The 22288-nt window shown below is 42.6% G+C and overlaps 2 protein-coding genes across 2 annotated transcripts in view; one reads left to right on the plus strand and one right to left on the minus strand.

Annotated features, from left to right (window-relative positions):
* THBS4 (thrombospondin 4) overlaps window positions 1-8656 on the plus strand; it is a 34477-nt gene extending 25821 nt beyond the window's left edge. The window contains exons 16-22 of the mRNA XM_069880722.1: window positions 1627-1820; window positions 2114-2292; window positions 3206-3254; window positions 3354-3550; window positions 4081-4253; window positions 6373-6512; window positions 8432-8656. Coding sequence (XP_069736823.1) covers window positions 1627-1820; window positions 2114-2292; window positions 3206-3254; window positions 3354-3550; window positions 4081-4253; window positions 6373-6512; window positions 8432-8493 — 994 coding nt within the window. The 3' untranslated portion in view covers window positions 8494-8656. The remainder of the gene's footprint in view (window positions 1-1626; window positions 1821-2113; window positions 2293-3205; window positions 3255-3353; window positions 3551-4080; window positions 4254-6372; window positions 6513-8431) is intronic.
* A 3653-nt stretch (window positions 8657-12309) lies between these two features.
* The window catches only part of SERINC5 (serine incorporator 5), a 44255-nt gene continuing 34276 nt past the window's right edge, over window positions 12310-22288 (minus strand). The window contains exons 10-12 of the mRNA XM_069880736.1: window positions 19768-19807; window positions 18958-19105; window positions 12310-18649 (exon numbers count right to left, since the gene is read on the minus strand). Coding sequence (XP_069736837.1) covers window positions 18502-18649; window positions 18958-19105; window positions 19768-19807 — 336 coding nt within the window. The 3' untranslated portion in view covers window positions 12310-18501. The remainder of the gene's footprint in view (window positions 18650-18957; window positions 19106-19767; window positions 19808-22288) is intronic.

Genomic DNA, 22288 nt, shown 5'->3' on the forward strand with positions numbered 1-22288 from the left:
TTCACCTTTAGCCCCGTGCTCTCACAGACTTCCTGTGAGTTCCTGTGGAAGTGACATTCAGAGCAGTTCTCTGGCTGTAAAACTCAGAGCACTGCTGGGCTGCTTAGAGAAGTGTCATGTCTCTTTTCTTCTTTATTTTTCATTCCCTTTTTCTGTCTTTAGCAGAAATTTCACAGTTAAGGGCTGTATCTTTTTTCTGTAAGAATGTGTTTCAGAAGCAGAATTTTAGTATCAACCGGAAAACACTTGCAGATAACGCCTTGGCTTTAGCACAGTGTGACTGTCTAGGCTTCTTTATACCTTTTACATGCTCTGAGCATTCAGGGCAGCACATTGCAGGACAAACTGCTGATTTCTGGCTAGAAGCAACTTCTCCATAACGACCTTTGGGGTGGCAAGCCCTCCCTTGTGCTCCTCACTTAAAGGAAGAGGAAAGGGAAGTGATAAATCCCATGCTGGCACAGCATTTCACCATCCACAGACAGCTGCAAGGTCTCACCCCAGGGATATTGATGGATGTTGCTGTGTGGGGTGCTAACTGCGGGAAGCCCACTTCCCTGCCTTTGCAGGGAGTATTCCCAGTCTTGGGCCAGCAGTTGCCAAGTTCCCCAGCTGGGAGCTGTTTTACTTTTAAGAAGACATGGGCTTGGGTTTTTTCTTTTTTTTTAAAAAAAGGACAGGTTTCCTTTTATCCCCTCTTCAAAACTAACTAGTGTATGAAGCAGTTCCTGGTAGAAATGCTGTAGCTTTACCTGAAGTTAACCTTGCAACAGATACCTCTGCATGATACTCATTGCATTTTATCTCAAGAATGTGAAGGTGTTAGTTGCTCTGACCTAAAATTAAAGTATAAAGCAGGGAGAGATAGGTGGGAATATGCATAGCTATAAGCTGCACGGCTGCCTTAATGATAACTTCCCAAACCCTTTTCTGTAATCTGCCCCCTTTCCTGGAGACTCTTCAATATAACCAGCTGATACAGAAAATGCGCTGGAGGGTGCTTGAGAGCTACAGACTTTCTCCTCTCTCTCATACTTTGCAGCTCCCTGGCAGGACTGTAATGTAACAAAATGTGCTATGCAGGAGGGTGAAAGTGTGGTGACTGTTTCAAAACAAATCTGATTTCAGGTGCTCATGCAGAGTATCCCATAAATTTTCATTCGCACTCCTGTTTGCACATTCATGAACACAGAGGCATTTGTGGACAACGTGTGACAAAGGACAGCAGCTGTTTTCCTCAAGCTCTTGCTGTCTCCCAAGTGCCTTTTGATTGGTGACACTGTACTTGTTGGATGTTCCTTACACACCCTTTGGGAGTGGAAGTCATTTGGGACCTTGGATTCTGCTATCTTTTCCCACTCCTTCCTTTTCTTTTCCTTGTCTGAGTGTTTTCCTAGCTCCAAGCTTAGTCTTCATCTTCCTGACACGTTATCATGCAGTCTGTTTGCTCTGTGTCTCCTCACAACTCCACCACCTGAGCAACACCAGGTTTTGATGGCCTGCTGGTCTGTTTCCAGCTCCAGGCATGCCTCCCAGTGCATTTCCCCCTTGGGTATCCATGATGTCCCCCATGCAGAGGCAGCAGCTGATGTGGGTGTGCCCGTTTTTTTGTCTCTGTGCTTGCAGTGATGGTGATGGGCACCAGGACAGCACAGACAATTGCCCCACCGTCATTAACAGCTCCCAGCTGGACACAGATAAGGACGGCTTGGGTGATGAGTGTGATGAGGATGATGATAATGATGGCATTCCTGACCTCTTGCCCCCGGGCCCTGACAACTGCAGGCTGGTCCCTAATCCAGGGCAAGAAGATGATAATGGTAAGATGGGCCTTCAGGAACCATACTGGTGCTTGAGCATTAAATCATTCCCCAGGTGTTACACACGTGCATCAGGATCTGATGCAGTCACCACATGTGCCTACACTCATCCCAGGAAGAACCCCAATGCACAGGGGCATTTTGGCCAAGGTAGAGGTCCTCGGGTCACTTCCCTGAGCCCTACAACCGTCAAGGCTGAAACTCCACCTGCTTCTTAGACACCCTGATTCCAGTGGCTTGGCCAGATGTGGCTACTTGCTGCACCATAAGTCTACTTTCACTTCTGCATGCAGGTGATGGAGTTGGGGATATCTGTGAGTCTGATTTTGACCAGGATACTGTGATTGATCGGATCGATGTTTGCCCGGAGAATGCAGAGATCACCTTGACAGACTTCAGGGCCTATCAGACAGTGGTGCTGGACCCAGAGGGAGATGCACAGATTGATCCCAACTGGGTAGTTCTGAACCAGGTAAAAATATCTGGTCTTTCTTACCTGTCACAGAAAGATCATTTGAAGACTGCAGTAAAACTATCTGTAATTGCTGAACCTCTGGCAAACAGGTGAAAAGTGAAAGCTGTTGGTTGCTTGACTATTTTACAGGAGTAAAAGGAAGGAACTTCCTTTTAGTGTATGAAGGGTTGAAGCTTGATGCTCCTGATTGCATGAAGTAATTACAGGCTGGCTAGCTTGTTGTGGGTGGATTTCACTGCTGCCACAAAGGCCAACATAAGACTTCTGTGTCACCCTATTTAAATGTTACAGTAGCAAACAGTTTCATGAACTCTTTCCATAAAGAAAGCAGAGCATTTACTCTTGGATGAGTCCAATAACTGCTTCTATACACTAGTGAATTTTAACCTTCAGGAGGCTAATATGTTGAGTCACAAGGAATGGGCAATTTATTCCCATTGTGAAAGTATCTGGCAAGTCAGCTGAGATGTATACATTTTCCTTAACCCAGTCCTGATGTTCAGTTTAGTCCTAAATTCCATGATCAAACTGTAGAAGCTAAGACTAGGAAAAGCTCTCTTGCCCTCCCCAGCCCTCTTTCCTGCCTACTCTCCTTGAGTCCCATATCCAGTTCTGGATGAGTTCAGTGATTTCCAGAAGATTATTAAAGTAGGGAAAGAAAGTATCAGAGTACCTGTATGGTCATTCAGCAATGGAAAAAGATAAGTCCTTCCTGATTTGGGGCACAAAAGCAGCTGAAACATTAGTATTTGATTATAGTTCTCATTTTAATTTAGATCTGCATGTCCTATGGGCATGTTGTGAACAAATGGAGACAGAGAAAGGGGGTAGTAGAAGGAGGCCAGAAGAAGCTGCCAGGCTTAGCCAACCCAGCTCATCACAGACACTAACCATGAACTTGCTCTTGCAGGGAATGGAAATTGTGCAGACTATGAACAGTGATCCTGGCCTTGCTGTTGGTATGTAGCATCTTCTGAGAGTCAAGTTTTACAGCATAAAACTTACAGCATGCAAACGCATTTTCTGCAGACTTGTTTTTAACCTGTATGTGTTCTCAGGTTACACAGCTTTTAACGGTGTTGACTTTGAGGGCACTTTCCATGTGAACACAGTGACAGATGATGATTACGCTGGCTTTATTTTTGGTTACCAAGACAGCTCTAGCTTTTATGTGGTAATGTGGAAACAGACTGAACAGACGTACTGGCAAGCAACTCCCTTCAGAGCTGTTGCAGAGCCTGGCATTCAGCTAAAGGTACTGGTCTTGGCTCCTGGCTGGGGACACGGTGGTCACCACAGTGCAGTTGTGCCATCCTGCCCCATGTGGCCATATCAACCTGCGATCTGGGCACCATGGGCTAAGATGTAATGCTGTGCATTGGCCAAGCCATCGCAGTGCATGTTGGCTATGCTGTCCAACTGCTGTCTTCTCCCTGCAACAGGTGTCACAACTGCTAAGTCAGTCGGCTGTCCCATTGCCCTCTTAACAGCACCATTTTTTTTTTTAAGGAACTTCATCTCCAATTTTGCCCCTGCTCATCAGGTGGAGCTTTCATTCTCTGCTCTCATTGTGCTCTGACTGTAATTGGTTAAATTGTCTCTTTCTCCTTGGTCCATTGCTTTTCCATGCAAGCAGTGGCTGCGGTCATGCAAGAGGAGCTCTAGGGGCTTGTGAGCAACAGGGAGGGTGGGTGCTTCTGCAGACCTGGTGCCCCCTACAAAGACTTAGAACTCCAGAAAGTGACATTTCTCTGTGGCCAACACTGTAAGACTGTATTTCTGCAGGCTGTGAAATCCAAGACAGGCCCTGGTGAGCACCTCCGCAACTCCCTCTGGCACACGGGAGACACCAGTGATCAGGTCAGGCTGCTGTGGAAGGACCCCCGAAACGTAGGGTGGAAAGACAAAGTCTCCTACCGCTGGTTCTTGCAGCACAGACCCCAGATAGGTTATATCAGGTAAGAGAGGAAAGGGTTGATAAGGTGAGTACAGATACCCGTCTGCCTAAACTGTTTTCTCTCCGCACCCAATTCAGATGATAATCTGAGAATTCAAAACATGTCTGGGCTTTGCACTGAAGATGGCTTATAACAGGTTAGACTTTTGAAATTCAGACTGCAGTTCTTTTCCTGGGAAAGACAATTCCAAGCTAAGCCTGTTTATTTCTGTAATTTTCTACCATCTGGCTGTTGTAACTGTGCCCTACCCTACATCTTAAACCCTTTTCTAGCTTTAATACCTTGTTTTGAAGCTACTGATCTGAAAAATAGTGCATTTCAAAATTTCTTAATTTTGATGTTTTAGAATATTTTTGTTGTAATTGTCAGAGTTCACCTACATGTTCTGGGATAACAGAATTAACAGTTATCCACTTAAAGACTGTGATCCTTATGAAGGTCAGTAATTATTCTGACATGACAGATTTGAGATTACATAGCATATATTCAGAAAGTTTGTCAAAGCTATGTAATGCATGTTAACAATTCTTATTTTGAAAAAAAAATATTAAAAAGATTTCACCATTCAGGTGGAAACCTTTCACTCTGCAACATCCAAATCAGCAGGAATTATACTTTTAGATCAAGTTTGATGTTAAAATGCAAAAAATAAACTTCTTTGGCATCATCAGCATATTTTGCAACCTTCTATTTAATTTTTTTTATTATAAGTTGTCTTTTCTTCAAATAATCACTACCCTGCATTTGAGATGCAGCAACTTGATGGTGTAACTGTTCCACTTTTCTGGTGTAGGGCATCATCTTCAGTGGCAGTTGAAGTGAGTGTATTTGACTTTATGCTAAAATGGATTAAGAACACTTACACTGTCAATTATGGTGTCCCAGCCACGGGGCAGTAGTGAATAGATTTTAGGTGGCACTTATCTTGAGACCAAGCTGTTTGCAAAGCTGCTTCATGAGCAAACATCTGCCTGTTTTTGCAGTCTCTCTAACCAGAGTAATTAATGTCCCCTGCAACTGGGAAAGGTGGCAAAGTCAGTGTCAATCATTCTAAAAATGAAGGCAGACAGGCCTAAGGTGAACGTCTGCCAGCTCTCTGTCCACATCTCACTGTGGTCTGTTGAGGCCAGATGCCACAGACCATAATGTTTTCTGAGGCTTCAAGGAAGCCTAGGAAAAAAGTCACTTCAGCCAGCCTCTCCCACAGAAATTTGAAAGACAAGAAGTTCTATTCATTGCCTATACACATTTGAACTGCCTCAGCAAATCAGAAAATAAACTCAGGAAAATAACAGGAATTGATGGGTTTTTTCTTATTTTAGGGAAAGACACAGGAACTTCCCTTCACCATTTGCTGTCTTCTCACATGTCAGACCAGCAGTGTCCTCATCCAAAAAAGGGCCCTCCTGGCTCATTGTCCTCCAAGTCATTTACCCATAACCCCAGCAGCTGAGGACTTGGTGTAGATAGTGCTGCAACAGCTCAGCCACTCCAGCATGGTCCCTCTCAGGACCTCAGTACAGACCACATGCTGGGGAGCTGGCAGGGTGCAGCTTTTCCCAGAGCTATTTGGGAATTTGCCAGTGGGTTTTCTAACAAGAAGATGCTAGATCATCAAAACTGTTCCTGGAATTAATCATATTCACATTTTTAAAGAAATCTTGCAGTGGAGTTTAAAACATACCATTTGGACTCCTAAACTTTGCCTATTAAAAAAAAAAAGTTTAGCTCCAAACTTTGTGAGACAATATCCATCTGGCCTTCTTCGATCAGTCTAATCTGGTTCCCCCTTTCTCCTGAAACCACTGACTGGAAATTTGATTATTAAGAGTTAAAACTCTCAGCCTGACTGACTACAGGAAAAACCCTTCCAAAGCTTTCGTAAGATGTGTAAAAACCTAACAACCACAGAACATCCTCTCTACCCAGCTCTTGCCAGTGTGCAGCATCGTTCCAGTACCCAGCCTACACAGGAGAGATCTTAACTGCTTTTTCTTCTCTGGGATAGATGGGAGGATAGCATGTCCAAGGCTGGAGTGACCATGGATAACAAAATTACTCTTATGAATCTTGCAGCCCTGGAAAAGACCTAACAGAGCTTCTGTTTGCTTTCCTTAAGGGCAAGATTTTATGAAGGCACTGACCTAGTGGCAGACTCTGGTGTAACTATAGACACCACAATGCGTGGAGGACGGCTTGGAGTTTTCTGCTTCTCTCAGGAAAACATTATTTGGTCCAACCTGAAATATCGCTGCAATGGTAATGTTGCTCTCATGTCATTTTAGTTAAAAACTAGCAAGTGACCATGAAGAACTAGTAGTGTAGCTGTCAGATTAAGCCATTTTGCATTTCCTTTGCTTTTCATTTACAAGTTAGAGCTGTGAAATGCCTCCCCTAACCCCACACTGCAGCCCAGCCAGATGGGAACTAACACCTCACAACTGCTCCTCCCACAGTAGTCACTCTGTGCAGAGTGACAGATAGCTGTCATCAGAGAATTAGGAATGTTACATAAATCCAACCAACTGCAAGAGTTGTACATGCACAATTTACTTAGCCTATCACGTACACAGGATGCCTCAACCTCTGAACATTAGGTGAAATAAAGCTGGGGAGCTAGTGGGATCAGTCACCAGGCACCACTGTCCCTTGTGTACTTGCTGGTTGCTCCTGCCTGTGGGAGGGCAAGATCACAAGATGCCCTTCCTCCCATGGAAGAATCCTTATCGGACTCTGGGGGAGCGGGAATGCTCCTTTGCTCCTCTTGGGTTAAGAGACTCAGGGCTTGGCCCTCATCTTGTACCTTTTGGAATAACTCAAGCCTTGGCTACTCACACAGAAGCTGATCATGTTTTGGTATTTCTGCCTTGGCAGCAGTTCAGTTAACTTGAAGGGGTAGTGGAGAGGTTGTCCCACCTCCTGTCAACATCAGCCCCTTCCTGACAAAGGCAGCCTTTAGAAAATAAGTTACTAGTCAAGCTGGAATCCTTGTCTGCTTTCTGCTGCTACAAGAAGCCCAGCCCAGCTCTTCAGTGGACACAGCTACAGCAGGGCCAGACTTTGGCTCTAGGGCTTGTTCTGGTGATGGGTCCTGGTTCTCGGGCACTTGGTACACTGAGGCTGATGTTTGCTGGTCATGGGGAACTCCCAGATGGTGGTGCTATACAATTAAAATTTACTTGGTGAGTCTCAAACATTATCTAGTTTCCCAGAAAGCATGTTTCAGACCTAGCACTGAAGTGTAAGATACTTTCCTGGTACTGAGCAGGCAGTGGTTTTGTTGCTGCAATCAACAAAATGCACTTGAAGTCTCTGGAGTCCCCAGCAAGTCTGAACACGTCAGACAAGTTCCTTTATTTGCAGAGGAAAAAAAGAAAAAAAATTTCAAGCCTCAAAAAAAGGAAGTGATCAACAAAACGCAAAGGACCTACCCCTTTTTTTCTATATACTGTGTATATTTATGGGTTTAGATTCACCTGTCCTGTATCAGAGTGGAAATAAGAGTAGAGCTGAGGTCATGCAGTTGAGCTTCATTGCTGTAGCTGCATCTTTGGCAGCAGCTTTAGCTCCAGGGTGAGCTCTGTGGCTCTTCAGATAAAATGTTCTGGGATCTGGCAAAGGCATGTTGCAAACTCAGTGCTTCAAACAGAACTGCAATTATTACCTTGACCCATCTCCATCTCTTTTCACCAGTTCTGAAGTTTTTCTACTGGCTGCTGTTGTTCCTTGCATTAGTTTTTCTGTCCCTTCTTGTGGTGTGGGAGATCATCACAGGGAGGTTGGATTAGGATATATGAGAAACAGAGATGCCGATGCTACGAATGTGTCTGGGGTGCAGAGCAAGACAACCACTTTTTCCACCTTTCTGATTAGTGTGTATTATCAAAAAAATATAAGAGTAGAAACCACAAAGTTTTTTGGGGGAAATGTAATTTAAAGACTGGCAGTAATCCATTATGGACTGGCACTGCAGCATTCACTGTCTTGTTAGCCTCTCTGTGATTTTTAGTGGTGTACAGCTAAAACTGAAAACAATCCCTCTTCATTCTTACTGAGTAAACAAAAGAGGAGCCATGTTACCTAAAAAAAAAAAAAGTGTAGGTGGGTAATTCAATAATTTAAGTGCTCTTTGATTTTCTCAGAAGAGACTAAAATTTTGTATGTTTTGCTGTTTTCAGACACCATCCCAGAGGACTTTCAAGAATTTCAAGCGCAGCAATTTGGAGTTGGGGATATTTAACAAGCAAAGGCAAACTAACATTGCTATTGCAAACAATAAAGCAATATATTTTAAATCCTTATATGATTGTTGTTGCAAGAGTGCACTTCGCAGCTTGCTCTTAATGATGTGACTATGACTGATTCTTTTTGTATAAAAGTGAAAATAAAAAGGAGACAAAATAGACTGGGCCTTCATTTGTTTTCAGATTTGCCCTAAAACCTAAAAAGCATCATATAATGTAATGATACCTGCTTAAAACATTCTCAAGAAAAATTTGAATCTATTGCCCTTCTGATTCAGTATTAAACAGGGTGAGGAAGAAAGTGCAGTTTTATCTATCATCTGGAATGTGTCAGGAAAAACAGGTTGCATCTAGGCATGAAGTGGTTGGGAGCTGTCTGGCCAAGCGAAGGGCCTCTTAGTATTTATCCGGTTGTGATAAAATTTTTTCTTATCATCTCCTTTAGAGCAGTTCAGCTCCTTTGGAGAGTCAGTGACCTTTGGCAGACCTCCTCTAAGAACCATGTTAGAACTCCCTGCCTTCCCACTCCCAGAAATCTGTAAGCAACACTTCCTCATCCTGTAAAAGAAGAAAAGCTCAGTGCAGGGCATTGTAGTCACAACTTACAAATTGCATGTAACTAAAACCAAAAAAGACATATAGAGGTAAATGCAGAGTCACCTGTAGAGAAAAAATAATCCTAAAACTTTCACACACAAAGCCAGGTCTTGACCTGCTGTTTCCACACAGAGCTAAGCTCTCTCAGCCAGTACTGCAATCTTTTGAAAATGAGTCATTAAGTTAAAACCACAAAATAACTGAATTAAGTCCTAGTAATGATTAGGAAAGGACTGGAACAAAAAAAAGCCCAAACCAGTTGTATCACCACAATGCACTCTGTAATTCAAAGTACAGAAAGGTGTTGGATACCATATACATTTCTACTACATCCTTCTTCAAAATGGAGCTAGAAAAAGAAGGGAGGGCAAGCTCCAAGCTGATGAGAACGATATTACAGCCTGTAAGGTAATTACTTGAAAAAGGGCAATGGGAAACAGAACTTCAGCCTCAGAGTAGGAGGAGGTAGGAAGTACATAGAGGGGGATAGAGTGAGGGTTTTAAAAATCAGAAGTAGCCCTGAGAAAATCATCAGCTATGTCTGTTTGTTTCACAGCACAAGAATAGAGGGGAAATGCTGAGTTAAATTAGTGAGAGTACCAAACAAACAAACAAAAAAAATAGCGTTTCCTGTTCTCGGTAAAAATGCCCTTATGGTTTATGGTTCTATAGAAGGCTTTGTCTATATAAAGAATTTTCCCTGTGGGCTTTTCCACCATTGTCAAGGCTTCTGGGAGCAACATGGCCCTGGGACCAGTCGTACAAGGGATCCCAGGGTCCTGCAGCAAAGAGTGTGATGCAGGAGCATTGCCCTGGCATAGTCCTTCTTCATGAAAGGTCCTGCACTTTCAGTTGTCCTTTCCCCTTGGCTTCACCCCCATTAGGTTTTCAACAGAGGATTCATAGAAGCAACACAGAGGGCATTATCAACTTGTGCTTAAAAAATGAGAAAAAGCACCTTTTCTGTTTAGCTGGACGTAGGCTATAACTGCAATATCAGACATTTATGAATGAGAACATAGACTGTAAAGCAAATTTACCTCTTATCATGCATTTGTGTTTCATTGGATGGAACCCCTTCTCCAGGCAGAAATTCTCTCTTAATTGGTTTGGATGCAATCAGGGCAGAAGGCAGCCATTTGTATTGCACTCGCGCATGCCATGTGTGCACCACAGCTGGCACACACCTGGCCTACAGCACATATATTTTGCACAAGAGGTCTCCTCACAGTGGCTGCAGCAGATCTGGGCAGCTTCCAAACCCCTGCCAGCCTCCCAAACTCAGCCCAGTTGTCCTGCCTGCTGGAGTGGCTGGGAGGGAGCACCCTGGCTGTTTGCCACACCAGTTCGCCACCTTGGAACTGTTCCACTTCCAGGCTCTCTTCCAGTCCACACCATGGCCTCCTAAACACTGACAGACTTGGGCCATTGACCACCTCTCTAGGAAGCCTGTTCCAAGGTTTGATCACCCTCTCAGTAAAGAAATGCTTCCCTGCATGCAGTCTAAACCTTCCCTGCTGCAGATTTGTGCTATTCCCGTGCATCCTATCACTGGATACCACAGAGAAGAGACAGACACCTCCCTCTCCATTTCCCCTTCTCAGGAAGCTGTAGAGAGCAACAAGGTCCCCTCTCAGCCTCCTTCTCTCCAAACTAGACAAACCTAGAGTCCTCATCTGGCCTTCCACCCTTTCACCAGCTTTGCTGCCCTTCTCTGAATGCATTCAAGGGCCTTCACATCAAATTGTGGGCCCAGAACTGCACACAGAACTCAGGCTGCACTAGTGCTGAATACAGCAGGACAATCCCCTCTTGCCCAGCTGGCTGTGCTGTGTTTGATGCATCCCAGGATGCTGTTTGTCCTCCTGGCTGCTAGCGCACTGCTGACTGGCATTGAGCCTGCTGCCAACCCACATCCCCAGATTCCTTTCTGCAGGGCTGCTCTCCAGCCACTCCTCTCCCAGTTTATATGTGTCCCTGGCATTACTCCATCCTAGGCGCATAATCTGGCATTTGAACTTAAGTTTCATTCCATTAATCATAGTGCAATGTTGCATCCTACCCAGATCCCTCTGCAAAGCCTTTTGCCCCTCAGGAATCGGCAGCACCTTCCCAGTTTGGTATCATCAGCCAAACTCCTGTTGGTACATGCAGCTCCTGGATCCAGTTCATTGACAAATATACAGAACAGGACTGGCCCTCGAGAACTGGGAGCTGACAAACACTGCTGCAGACCAGCTGCCAGTCAGATGCAGCCCCACTCATACAATCCTATGAACTCTGCCCCTTCAGCCAATTCTTCATCCAGCACACCAGGAGCCTGCTCATCTACTACTCTGAAACACCAGAAGGGAACATCCTGTGAGGATGCTGCAGGGTGGATGAAGGCAGGGATGAGCAGACCAGCAGGAGGCTGCTGAGCAAAGGTCATTGACTCTCACAGACCCTCAGCACCATGCAGGAACTGTTCTCTGCTTTGCATCTCCATCAGAATTCACACCTTCCCAGCTACATGCAGCAGAGCTCTTCTGTACCAAGAATAGAAGCCACCATCCGACCTTTTGAAATTCAGTCAGCAGTTTGTTGTAACCACAAGGAACCCCTGTCACAGTGTGGGTTTGGTCAGCTCTATGGCACAGGTGCAAACCAGTACCTACAGGCAAGCTGTAGCTGGCATAGGCTGATACAGGACTCTGCAACAGCCTGAACATAGATAGTAAGAAGCAAGGGACCTGTGCCCACAGAGAAACAGCACTTTCCCTGTTCTCTGTCAAATTCAGCACCTGCCTACTCCCACCGTCTGGGCAAATGAGGAAGAAAAAAAAATAAAATCAAAGATCCTTGTTTCAAACAGGTGCACAGGCTTCAGTGCTATAGTTTGCCTGGGCAACATTTTATGTCTGCTCTCAGAGGTATCTGATGCATCTCGGAGAGCTGGACTGCACAAAGCAGATGCCTTAGACAACTCTCTGCAATCTATCATCTTCGAAGATCGTGTTTTGGAGGAGTACAAAAATAATATGGACAGGAAAGCCATGTAATCCATGGGCTAACATTTTTTAGTTGTTGGTAAGTATCATCCAAATGTATTGAACAAAAAAGATCAACCAATTTATTTTTAGTGGTGCAGTAACTGCTTAGCTCACATATTTACATGGATTCAAAGTTTCTCCTAGAATGAGTTGACTTTTCAAATTTTATATATCACAACAATTCATTTCAAATGTAAGAAAAACTTTATTGGTCCATTAAACATTAAATCTATAACAATACATTCACTCAGTATACAAAAGGAAGTGTCCATAAAAACCATTAACATGCTTTAAAAGGGCAAAGCTATTGACTATTTTACAATTAAGATCTTAAAATTCTGAAATCTTTACCAAACCTTTATAGTCAAAGTGTTACAGTTACTACAGATCACAACATTCGCAAAAAAATGTTAAATAAACTAGAAAAAACCCACTTCACTGGGCTTAATAAAAACTACAGCTAATAAAACCACACATACACACAAAAAAGTTCCCTTGAGATAATATGAAATTTGAAAAAGACTAATTAAAAACCCCTCACCTTTAAGAAAAAAGTGTTTACCTTTTGACTACTTTGCATCCAGTTTTCAAACACGGCATATACAAGACTGAACACCACTCACTAGTGGTAAAAAAAAGCAGACAATTAACCCATAGGTTCCTAGAAAGTATCATCTCAGCTTGTATATGACATGTTAAACAATTTTCTCTGGAAGTTAACATTCCTCGCTTTAAGTCTGCATGAATGCCCAACGACACCTAAGCACCTGGACATCTATCAGTAAGAGGAAAAATAAAGTTATCATATAAGTAACAAGACATTATATCCCCAATAGGTTTCCAGAATTATTCTTGGCTTCACACTGAGGCTTCTTTGGCAAAAGTGCGGCTGCAGCGCTGCACCCTGCAGCTCTGGTGAGCAAAAGCCCTCGAAGCTTTAAGCTGCTGGAGCAGTTTCAAAGGTGACGACTGTGGCTCTAAAGGAAGCTTGTGCAAACAGCTGTACACTACAGCACTGGGAGCTACCAGGAGACTAGCAAATGGAGAGAAGCCAACATGGCTTATATCTCAAATAAATTCCAACTTTCAAAATATATCATTATTGGACAGGTGTGAAGTGAGTTGAAACCAAGTTTGAGAGAAAACAAAACAAAACAAAACAAAACTGGACTTAAGGCTACTTGAAACTTACTAAGTTTTTTCAGGCATTAGAAAGCATGCCAACCTCCCAAAGTTGCTATTTCAAACCCTATGTAGTATATCTGCATCCCCATCCTGGGGCACTCAGGCATTCTGCTGTCAGAAGGTTGAAAAATGCAGAGACATACCAGTTCCCAAGCTACGTGCAAGTACAAAAAGCCAAAGCTTTCTAAGCACTTGACCCCCTGGCATTCCCTTACACAGTCATGTGGAACACTCGGTTCAAACTACAGTTTACAAAATTGAAAACACAAAGTAAAATGTCACAGCGCTGATTATGTGTTTTCCTCCCACAAGAACTTGTAGGCCACTTCAGAAAACAAAGAAGCAGTTTTCACAGAGGAAAACTGATCTATGTAAGACATTGTAATCCTTGACTTTGCTTCAACACTGCAGGTTTGTCTTGCTATAAAACAGAAAGGATTGACGAGACCTGGCAAAGAAGTCTTTGCTGGTTTCTAGCACCAAAGACATCCCACTTGACAGGAAGCAGAATGAGAGTGAAGCAGGTTTACAATGCCTTTAAAAAACAAGTCCAAGGAGAAGGCGGCAAATGAAATGAGGAGATACAGCCTGCAAGCAAAAGACATTGCTCCTAAAGCCCAGAAGGAAAGATGAGAGCAAAATTCTAGCTGCAGATAATCTTGCTCACCTAGCCACGCTGGTACAGTCTTGTGATATTTTGCTTCATCAACTTATTTAGGAGAAAAGCCTAACAGTTTAAATCTTCATAACACATTTTCAAAACAGTCAGTGGATTTCTTACCAATCTGTTCAGAGATCCCCATGGCACTGTGGGCCACTAGCCAAAGTTCAAGCAGCACCATCTTGAGTTCCCAATTTTTTCTGATGCATTGGTCAAAACCAGAGGACTGTTAAAACCCAGCTTTTTCACAAGTGCAATGACTGCTTCATTAATAGCAACATTCTAGGCCCGGAATTGCTGCACCAGTGGCTGATGAAGCAGTTACAGATGCATAGCTTATAATCTCAAAGCGCTTCTAGATTTGTAAAAAGGTGCTAAAACACAAAATAAATAAATAAATATACATGCAGTGTTCGTGATTCTGAGAGGACAGGCCCTCTCTTTGGACTACACATACTTTAGCAAAACTGAATTACCCGTTTAAGATGAAAGTGGCCCAACCCAGCCAGAATTACCAAATCAGCCAGGCAAGTACAAGCTTTTTGAACTTCATGGAAATGCTTGAAACACAAAGCTAAGAGCTCACAGACGTGCAATAACTCTGATGTGTGATCACAGTGAAGTTCCTTAGTTGGAATCCAGCTGCAAAGGCTGCCTGCAACTTTAACAAATTAAGTGGTAAACAGCAAACAAGCATGTCCATCTGCTTTCCATGTGTTCTTCATAAGGTTTTATGTCTCATTTGTTGGTCCAGCTATTTGGATTCAGAGACCTGCTCTCCAAGTCCATCCCACTGACTTGGAGTTGACCCCAAACAAGAACCAGTCATGATTGTGGGTCTTGGTTGCCTTCATGAGAAAAACTAACACTTTTCCCATCTCTGATGGCAGTGCAGCAGTGAGGTTCCGAACAACCTTTCTTATGATAGCAAATTTGAAAAAGCAGGAAAACATCAATAAAATCATTTTATCTTCCCAGCAGGATTAACTTCTGCTAATGCCGTCTGTTCCTCCAAGAATCCACTGAACGATACCATTAGTTCGAATTTAAATTTAACTAGAAGAAACTTAGTACAGGACATGTTCTCTAGTCTTCCTGTCTTTGTAATAACAACTTCCTCACTTCACACAGCCCAAAAATAACAGGAGCCAGAAATGCTGCAGTGCTCACTCAGATCAAGGAAAAAAATTCAGCCAACAGTGGCAGCACAACGCTGGAATGACACCACAAAACTAACTGCCTCAAGCATAGCAGTTACCTTCACTTTAAGATACCGGAAGAGGAAGTTAACTGTTTACAGTTTAAATGTAAATGTAAGCAACAACTACTCACTTATTTACAATAGCATCAGGCTATCTGTGAGTTTTTCAAGTTCATCTTCCACTGGACAGTAATATCTGAATCAGTCTCACCCCTACAGGTTTGTCAAGCACAGATTATTAGGTGTCCCACACACAGGACAGGTCTGACTTTGTCTTGCACACACTGGTATAATGTACAAGGCGGCATCACCCAGTCGCAAACTCAGTTCAGGTCTTCCAGTTCCAGTGCCACTGGAATTATTAGCTACTACAGCAGCAGGTATGAAGGCACTTCTTATAAAGGTTTTGAAAGCCTATTTGCATAACTGTTTGGAATCTATGAACTGGGCATTTGAAACCTACACCCTATACTTTATTAAACTGTGGCACATGGAAATCCACAGCACAGTTTTTTTGGTGAATACGAAGACTGTAACATTTACCTGGCCAGCAGGAAGCCATGCTTTACCCAGGAACTAGAGGCTTTGCACACCCAGGTGCCACCAGTTACTGACTCCTTGGAAAGGCCAGGAGATCCACAGCTGGACCTTGGGCCACAGCATGAACACATCGGTCATAGTTATTTTTGGGGTCTTTTCTCACAATGTTTGCTCAGAAGCAGACAAAGCAGTGTAGGCAGCTCCCTTCCCACCCTACAGGCACCACAAATCTAGATGCAGAACATCAATAGCTAGTGGAAGGGACAGATGAAAGATCAAATCAGTGAGGCGAGCATTGTATAAGAAGAATGGTCTCATGGCTCACTGTTGACTTTACTCTTACAACCCTGCTTTCCCTGTGCAAAACCTATTTCCTTAAATATAAACTTTAAAAAATGAGCACAAGGAGGTGCAGGAAGTCCTTACGCAGGCAGATACTGCCTACGTAAAATAAGCGTTTTCATAAACAATTAAGATAATCCATTGGCCAAGACACATAATTAAGATCATCCACATTTGTGATTTGGATGCCTGCTCTCAGAACCAGAGAAGAGCAACCATTCCCTGCCTTACTTGACACAGTGCATGCCTTGTTCTCTAGAGCTCTATTGTGAACAGATTAACAAAGTCCTTTTTCTGCTGCAGAAGACTCCAAATGCAGGCACGGACATACTGACAAGACCCCATGCTAGCAGAGCTCTCAGTGAGATCAGAACCTCCCAGAGGCAAAAGGTAACAAAACCCCTGCCCCCCTCTCCAGAGTTATTTGTTACTTTTCTAACTCAGCGTCACAGCTAAGTTTCAACTGTTTTTTTTTTCCCCTAGGCACTAAAAAGAGCAGCAAGAGTCACCTCTGGACACACTACTCACTCCTCACTCCTCAGATCTCATGACAGATGATGTTCCTAAGCACTGGGGCAGGTAGTATAAGTACACAGGACTGCATATATCCTAATTTTGTTTGAGGTAAGAATGCACGTGGCTAGGAAGATCACACCCCTAGCAAGCTCCCAGCAGGGAAGAAGCCCTAGGATAAAATAGCAACACGGCAGTTAAAAATGGTAACAAAAACTAAGAGCAAAACTGAGCTCTGTTACTTCAGGATTACTCACCACGTTGCGTTAACCATCAATTATTGCAACAGAACAAATAAGGCATGCAAATATTTCGGCCATGTCTTGGCCTCTACATTGTGCTTTTCTTTGTTTTGCAGAAAGCATTGGGTGAAGATCTAAGGATCAATCATATTTCAAAAAAGAACTGCTAAAGTAGTTGATTTTGTTTATATCCTGCATACTTCACATTGTATGTGTGTATGTGTATATATATGTAGACAGAGAAGATAAAACCTCTGAGACTAATAAGTCATAAATTCATCCCACTGGAACGTAGATAACTACAGAGGGCTCAACCTTAATCAGCATTTAGGGTCTGTGAGCTGTTTTCTACCACCAAATCATCTGCTTAAAGCAAACAGAAGGGACATGGTAGGGTTTAATATTGTCAAGCCAGTCACTTGTACTAAGGTAACTGCTGTTACATCTGTGTCTTCTGGTTTTGTTTTTCTGACTCCTCCCCACTGCTTGGAATAGGAGTTCTCCATAAGAACTTTAATTAATGGATTGGTTGGCTAACTCCCATCCAAAGAGCAAAACTAACATCAACAGAGGAGTACAGAAATACAGCAGTTAGAAAGAATACTTTCCAACCATCACACAGGCAGAAAAGGAAGATGACGCACTATGTTCCTCTTCTGACCATTACTGCATTTAAAATATTATGCAATTAGTAATGGATACAGAACAGAAGATCCTTAGATCTTTAGATAAAAGTTGAAACAACAGAGTAGAAAACTAATGGAGGACTGCACTTTTAAATTTACCAGCAACTGGCAATGTTCCTGTAATTAGCATTTTCTCAACAGCAAACGCTCTGAATAATGAATGTACCATATCTTAAAATTCCTTTGCAGTAAACACAACTTGCAATTTAAGTGAGTTGGCAAAGTAATGTTGGACAAAATTTAGAGTTAATTTGTGTGTATAACTCCCTTTCTGTTAACAGCTGGACCAGATCTGAATTGTAGAAAATATTCAGGTGCCTTTTAAAGTTAAAACAGAATAAATACTCTATTATCATTGGTACATTCCTTTCTCAATCTAGCTATACGATAACTTAATATTCAATATTTAATATTTAGATAAACAAGTTTTAGTAGATGCTTTGGTAGTCAAATTCTTACATATTCTCTATCTCTACAGAAGTATTTAGCTATGTTTTCAGAAAAAAAATTATCTGGATACTACTTAGAAGAATTACATGCTGTACAAAACAGCAACCCAAATCATTACTGCAAACTGTAGAAGAGTTAAAAAAAAGAGTATAAAAAGGAACGCGTATTTGCTAGAAGATACCCAACATTCACAGGAAGGAAGAAGATAGATATGCACCATGATTTTCTCTTTTCTTGCCAATGAAGCCTGAGAAAGACTGTCAGTTATTGGAAAAGCATTTCACTTCCAGTTCATACAATAACTGTGTTTCCTACACTCCACATATCAGCATCACAGTTTTGGAACGGATTTGTTCCCTTGGGCAATGTTCATGACAATTAAAAAAGGTAGAAAAAGTCTTCAATCATTCCTTTAGTCTGACAAAAGAGTTACTAACCAGTACATCATGGTAAGTGGGCAATAGGCATTTCCTCATTACTAAATGACTGTTGAATTTTATTTGTAACAGAAAAAAAAAAAAGAAAAAGAAAAACACAGAAGAACCTTGTTAGTGTTCACACTGAGAACTCTCTGGTTGGGCAACAAAGTGGAACAATTAGAGTCCATAAGTATAGACAGACACAACACCAACAGGAGACCATCTTAATCCAGAAGATGGACCAGGTTCCAGTGAAGAAGTTTTCAATCTGAGCACTTTCATAACTGTTAAGGGGAAAAAAAATATGAAAAGAAGCAATAAACTCACTATTCATGTCTCAGAGTGCAGTATCCTCTGTTTTTCAAGTGGATCACAGACTTCAACTAGGTTAACCCAAACATAAAGCAGGGGAGAGCAGCCCCTTTTTTAAAGCAAGACATTGATCAAGAATCACCTGGGAAAGACTTGCAAAGTCTTTTCCAGCTCTTTACTTAAGGAGAGGGGACACACTAACAGCAGAAGTTCTCATTCACACCTCCCCATCTCAGTGCAGAGAGACATTAATTTCTCAGCTTTAAAGGAATATACTTACTGGAACCAATGAGTTACTGTCATCATCACGTAGAGCGAAGCCAAGAAGAAAACAAAGTGGAAGTAGGCGTAACTGTACACCGTGCCTTTCTTCTCATCATAATACACAGCCTGGCCTCCCCTTTTTTCAACGTGCTCTTCAGCATCAGCTGTAAGAGACAGGAAACAAGAAAGCTTTTGCAAATTTAATAAGAACTGAAAACAGCAGCTGGCTTCATGACGAACACAGCAGAACATGTATATTGTGATTTAGGAAAGTGTGATACAGAGCAACACTTGGACATTTCCCTGCCTTCAGGGCATGGGCCTAAGCCTTTCGTAAAGCCACTGAAATCCTGCCTTGTATCAACTTCCTGGCTTACTGGCTAGTTTTTGAGCAGTTGGGCTATTTAAATTGCTCTACCTGTAAAGTATTTTCTGTTAAGTCCAAGCCAATAACCCAATTGTACCAGGTATGCAAACAGGACACTCCCTTCTTAACTCACTCCTAAACTGCAATCCCTGCAGAGCTGCTGAGCCAAAAATCCAGCAGCCACACCCACAAGCACACACAGAGTAGACATTGCTTTTTCTGTGTTACAGTAATGAAATGTCCTTTAAGGAATTATTAACTAGTGTGTTGCTCTACAATAGTATTGTTACATCTCTTGTTTCCTTCCCTAGCCTAACTTTGAGCACTTCAACTGCTTCAGTCTGAGGTACTACAGAACAAGGACACAAGCAGCTCTTTATCTGCAGCTGTGTCCTTACTCTCCTGGCTTTGGTCTAGAAGCCACAAGCGAGGTAAATTGTGCAGTGACAATGTATTTACCATCTCCATCAGGCACGCAGCAAAAGCAGCAACGAGCTACCTGTGGAACAGACAACAGGAAGGGTGAGTCTCTGTGCTTCAGCAAAGAACACCAGCATTTAAGGAAGGAAGGTCTGTTATGTGTACTTTACAGTGACTAATTTAGAAAAGTCTGGTTTGTATTTCCAGCCAGCACAGAACTCAAATTAGGATTTGTCAAATAGTTCATAACAGCACTTTAAGTTTTGGAAAAACTACTCAGTAAGATTTGGATCAAATTAACCATTCTTTAAGAATTACTCTATTCATTTTACATAACTCAGACACTGGTGCAAATAATTATGACAATATGGTAGAAAAGCTACATTTTCAAGGGGCTCAAAGGGGGCTTACCTCTTCAGACTTGCACCTGAGTGTTTAAATAAAAAAATTCTCTATTGAAATTAAAGAATAAAGAAGCTTTAAAACCCTGTAGCATGGACTGGAAATCACAACTGTGCAAGCATTAAGTCAGATATGTACTTATCTTTGCAAGAATTTGCTGAAATGGAGCCAGAATGAGTACAAGAAAAATAAATGAAAGCAGAAAGTTGTTTCTACTGCTTTATTTAAATGAAGAATTTATTTGTTTTTTGATAAAAAAAGAAAAGCTGAAACTGACACTTTGTGTGATAAGCAGTAACGCAAATGGGACAGAATGCTGACCATTCAATAAACATATAAGTGCATTGTCTGCACCAGACAACACTACAAGTCAGCACTTTCTCTAGTGCATCACTAACATGATTTGTTCTGATAAAATCCTACTCTGTGATTTATTTTGCTGTGGTCTGATGAAGACAATGAATCCTGTCAGGAAAACTCCCTTCCCTAGCCATTGTATCAATTAGTCTTTATAGTATGAAAGAGTACCAACTTCTTAAACGTATATTAGTTCTCAGTATACACCGTAATATAATGAGGGAGTGGAGTCTTACTGGAGAATTTGGTACTGTTCTTGCTTAAGTAAAACAACTAAAGGACAGCCTGGTCCTGGAAATAAGGACTTTGCTTCTTGGAAACTTAGAGCTGTCCATGAAAGATAAAAGATACCCCTGGACAACCAAGACAATGCTGTGAGGGTTTTAAAGATGTGTGAGAGGGACTAGGATGCTTGCATTGTCTTGGTTGTCCAGGAAAATCCAGTTGTTTTGCAAAGTCTTACTATGACTAGTAACCAGTGGTGCGGGTGTTAGTGATTGGTCAAATCATGCTATATCTGAATGCGTGAAGGGTACAAAACCACATTTAAGGTGTCCCAATTTGGCTGTGATACCTCACGCACATGATTAGATATTCCCTTTGTAATTCTATGCTTCAAATTCTAGCTTGTCCTGTCTGTTTGCTTGGGCCAGTTGCAAGTTCTCCTAATGCTCTCAAAAATCAGATAGCAAGCATTTAAGGTAAGGTATCCAATGGAAATATCAATGGCAGTTTTTACCCTGCATATCCACAAAAGGCATTTATTTACTGGGTTCATAACCTCATGAAAAGCCATAAAGCCCATTATTTTTTAAGTGATTGGTTGAGAGTTTAAATAAAACCTTGACTCCACACCTCTTTCTACTATGGGGCATACTCACATCCCGAAGCAAGTCCTGGGTTCTCTCAAATTTTTTAATCAGTTGCAATTAAGTCCTTGCATACACAGAGTGATGCAATTGGCAATTAGCAAGGCTGGCAGGGACACCACTAGCCCCTTCTCAAGCTTAGCTGTTTTCAGCACAGAGGCTGACAGACCCTGTGTACACCACAAGCAACTGCTAGTCACACTGCTGGCCACAAGACAAAGGCCCTTTGCCATAAGGAAGGCAATCAGAGTGCAGTTAGCGTCTCTTTACCAGTTACTTCTTTATTTTTGTGTTTGGTGTCTCTTGTGCTGCTCTTTAAAACCAAACAGTCTAGAAATAATCCCATAGGCATGCATGGCAGCAGACAAGCTGAACCTTCCCAGCGTGGGGGCTGCATCCAACATCCGTGCAGTGCCAACCGCCTGCAGCCTGCCTGCTGCTTCTGCCACAGGGTGCACTGCAGCCCACGGCCCTTTGGATGAGACCTCCGAGGGCTCCATGCTGGCACAGGAAGGTGGGCACGCATGAAGGGCGGCTGTTTTCTCCTTGGTGCCCCCCATCTTGGCCTGCCTTTCCTCAGTGCAGGGCAGGAAGGCACAGGTCCTGCGCACAAGGCTGGGGCTGATGTGAGAAGCCACCAGGCACTTGGCTCAGTAGCACCGTCCTGCCAGCAAGAAACTCCTCTCCGGAACTGACGTGCTTTCACAATGAAACACACCTTGCTTCCCCACATCCAGCTACTGCAAACACCAAGTGCCTCATCAGAAGCTCTGATTCTCACATACACTCTCACTGAAGACTTAAAAATGGATATTAAGACTGCAGATGCAAGTAACACCTATGTAGAGAGTGCTAGGGATGGAGACTCATACTCCAAAAACACACATACATTTGAAGCATGACACTAACACGTCTCAGTAAGGAGTAATTGC

Source organism: Phaenicophaeus curvirostris, chromosome Z (assembly GCF_032191515.1).
Source record: "Phaenicophaeus curvirostris isolate KB17595 chromosome Z, BPBGC_Pcur_1.0, whole genome shotgun sequence".
Lineage (NCBI taxonomy): Eukaryota > Metazoa > Chordata > Aves > Cuculiformes > Cuculidae > Phaenicophaeus > Phaenicophaeus curvirostris.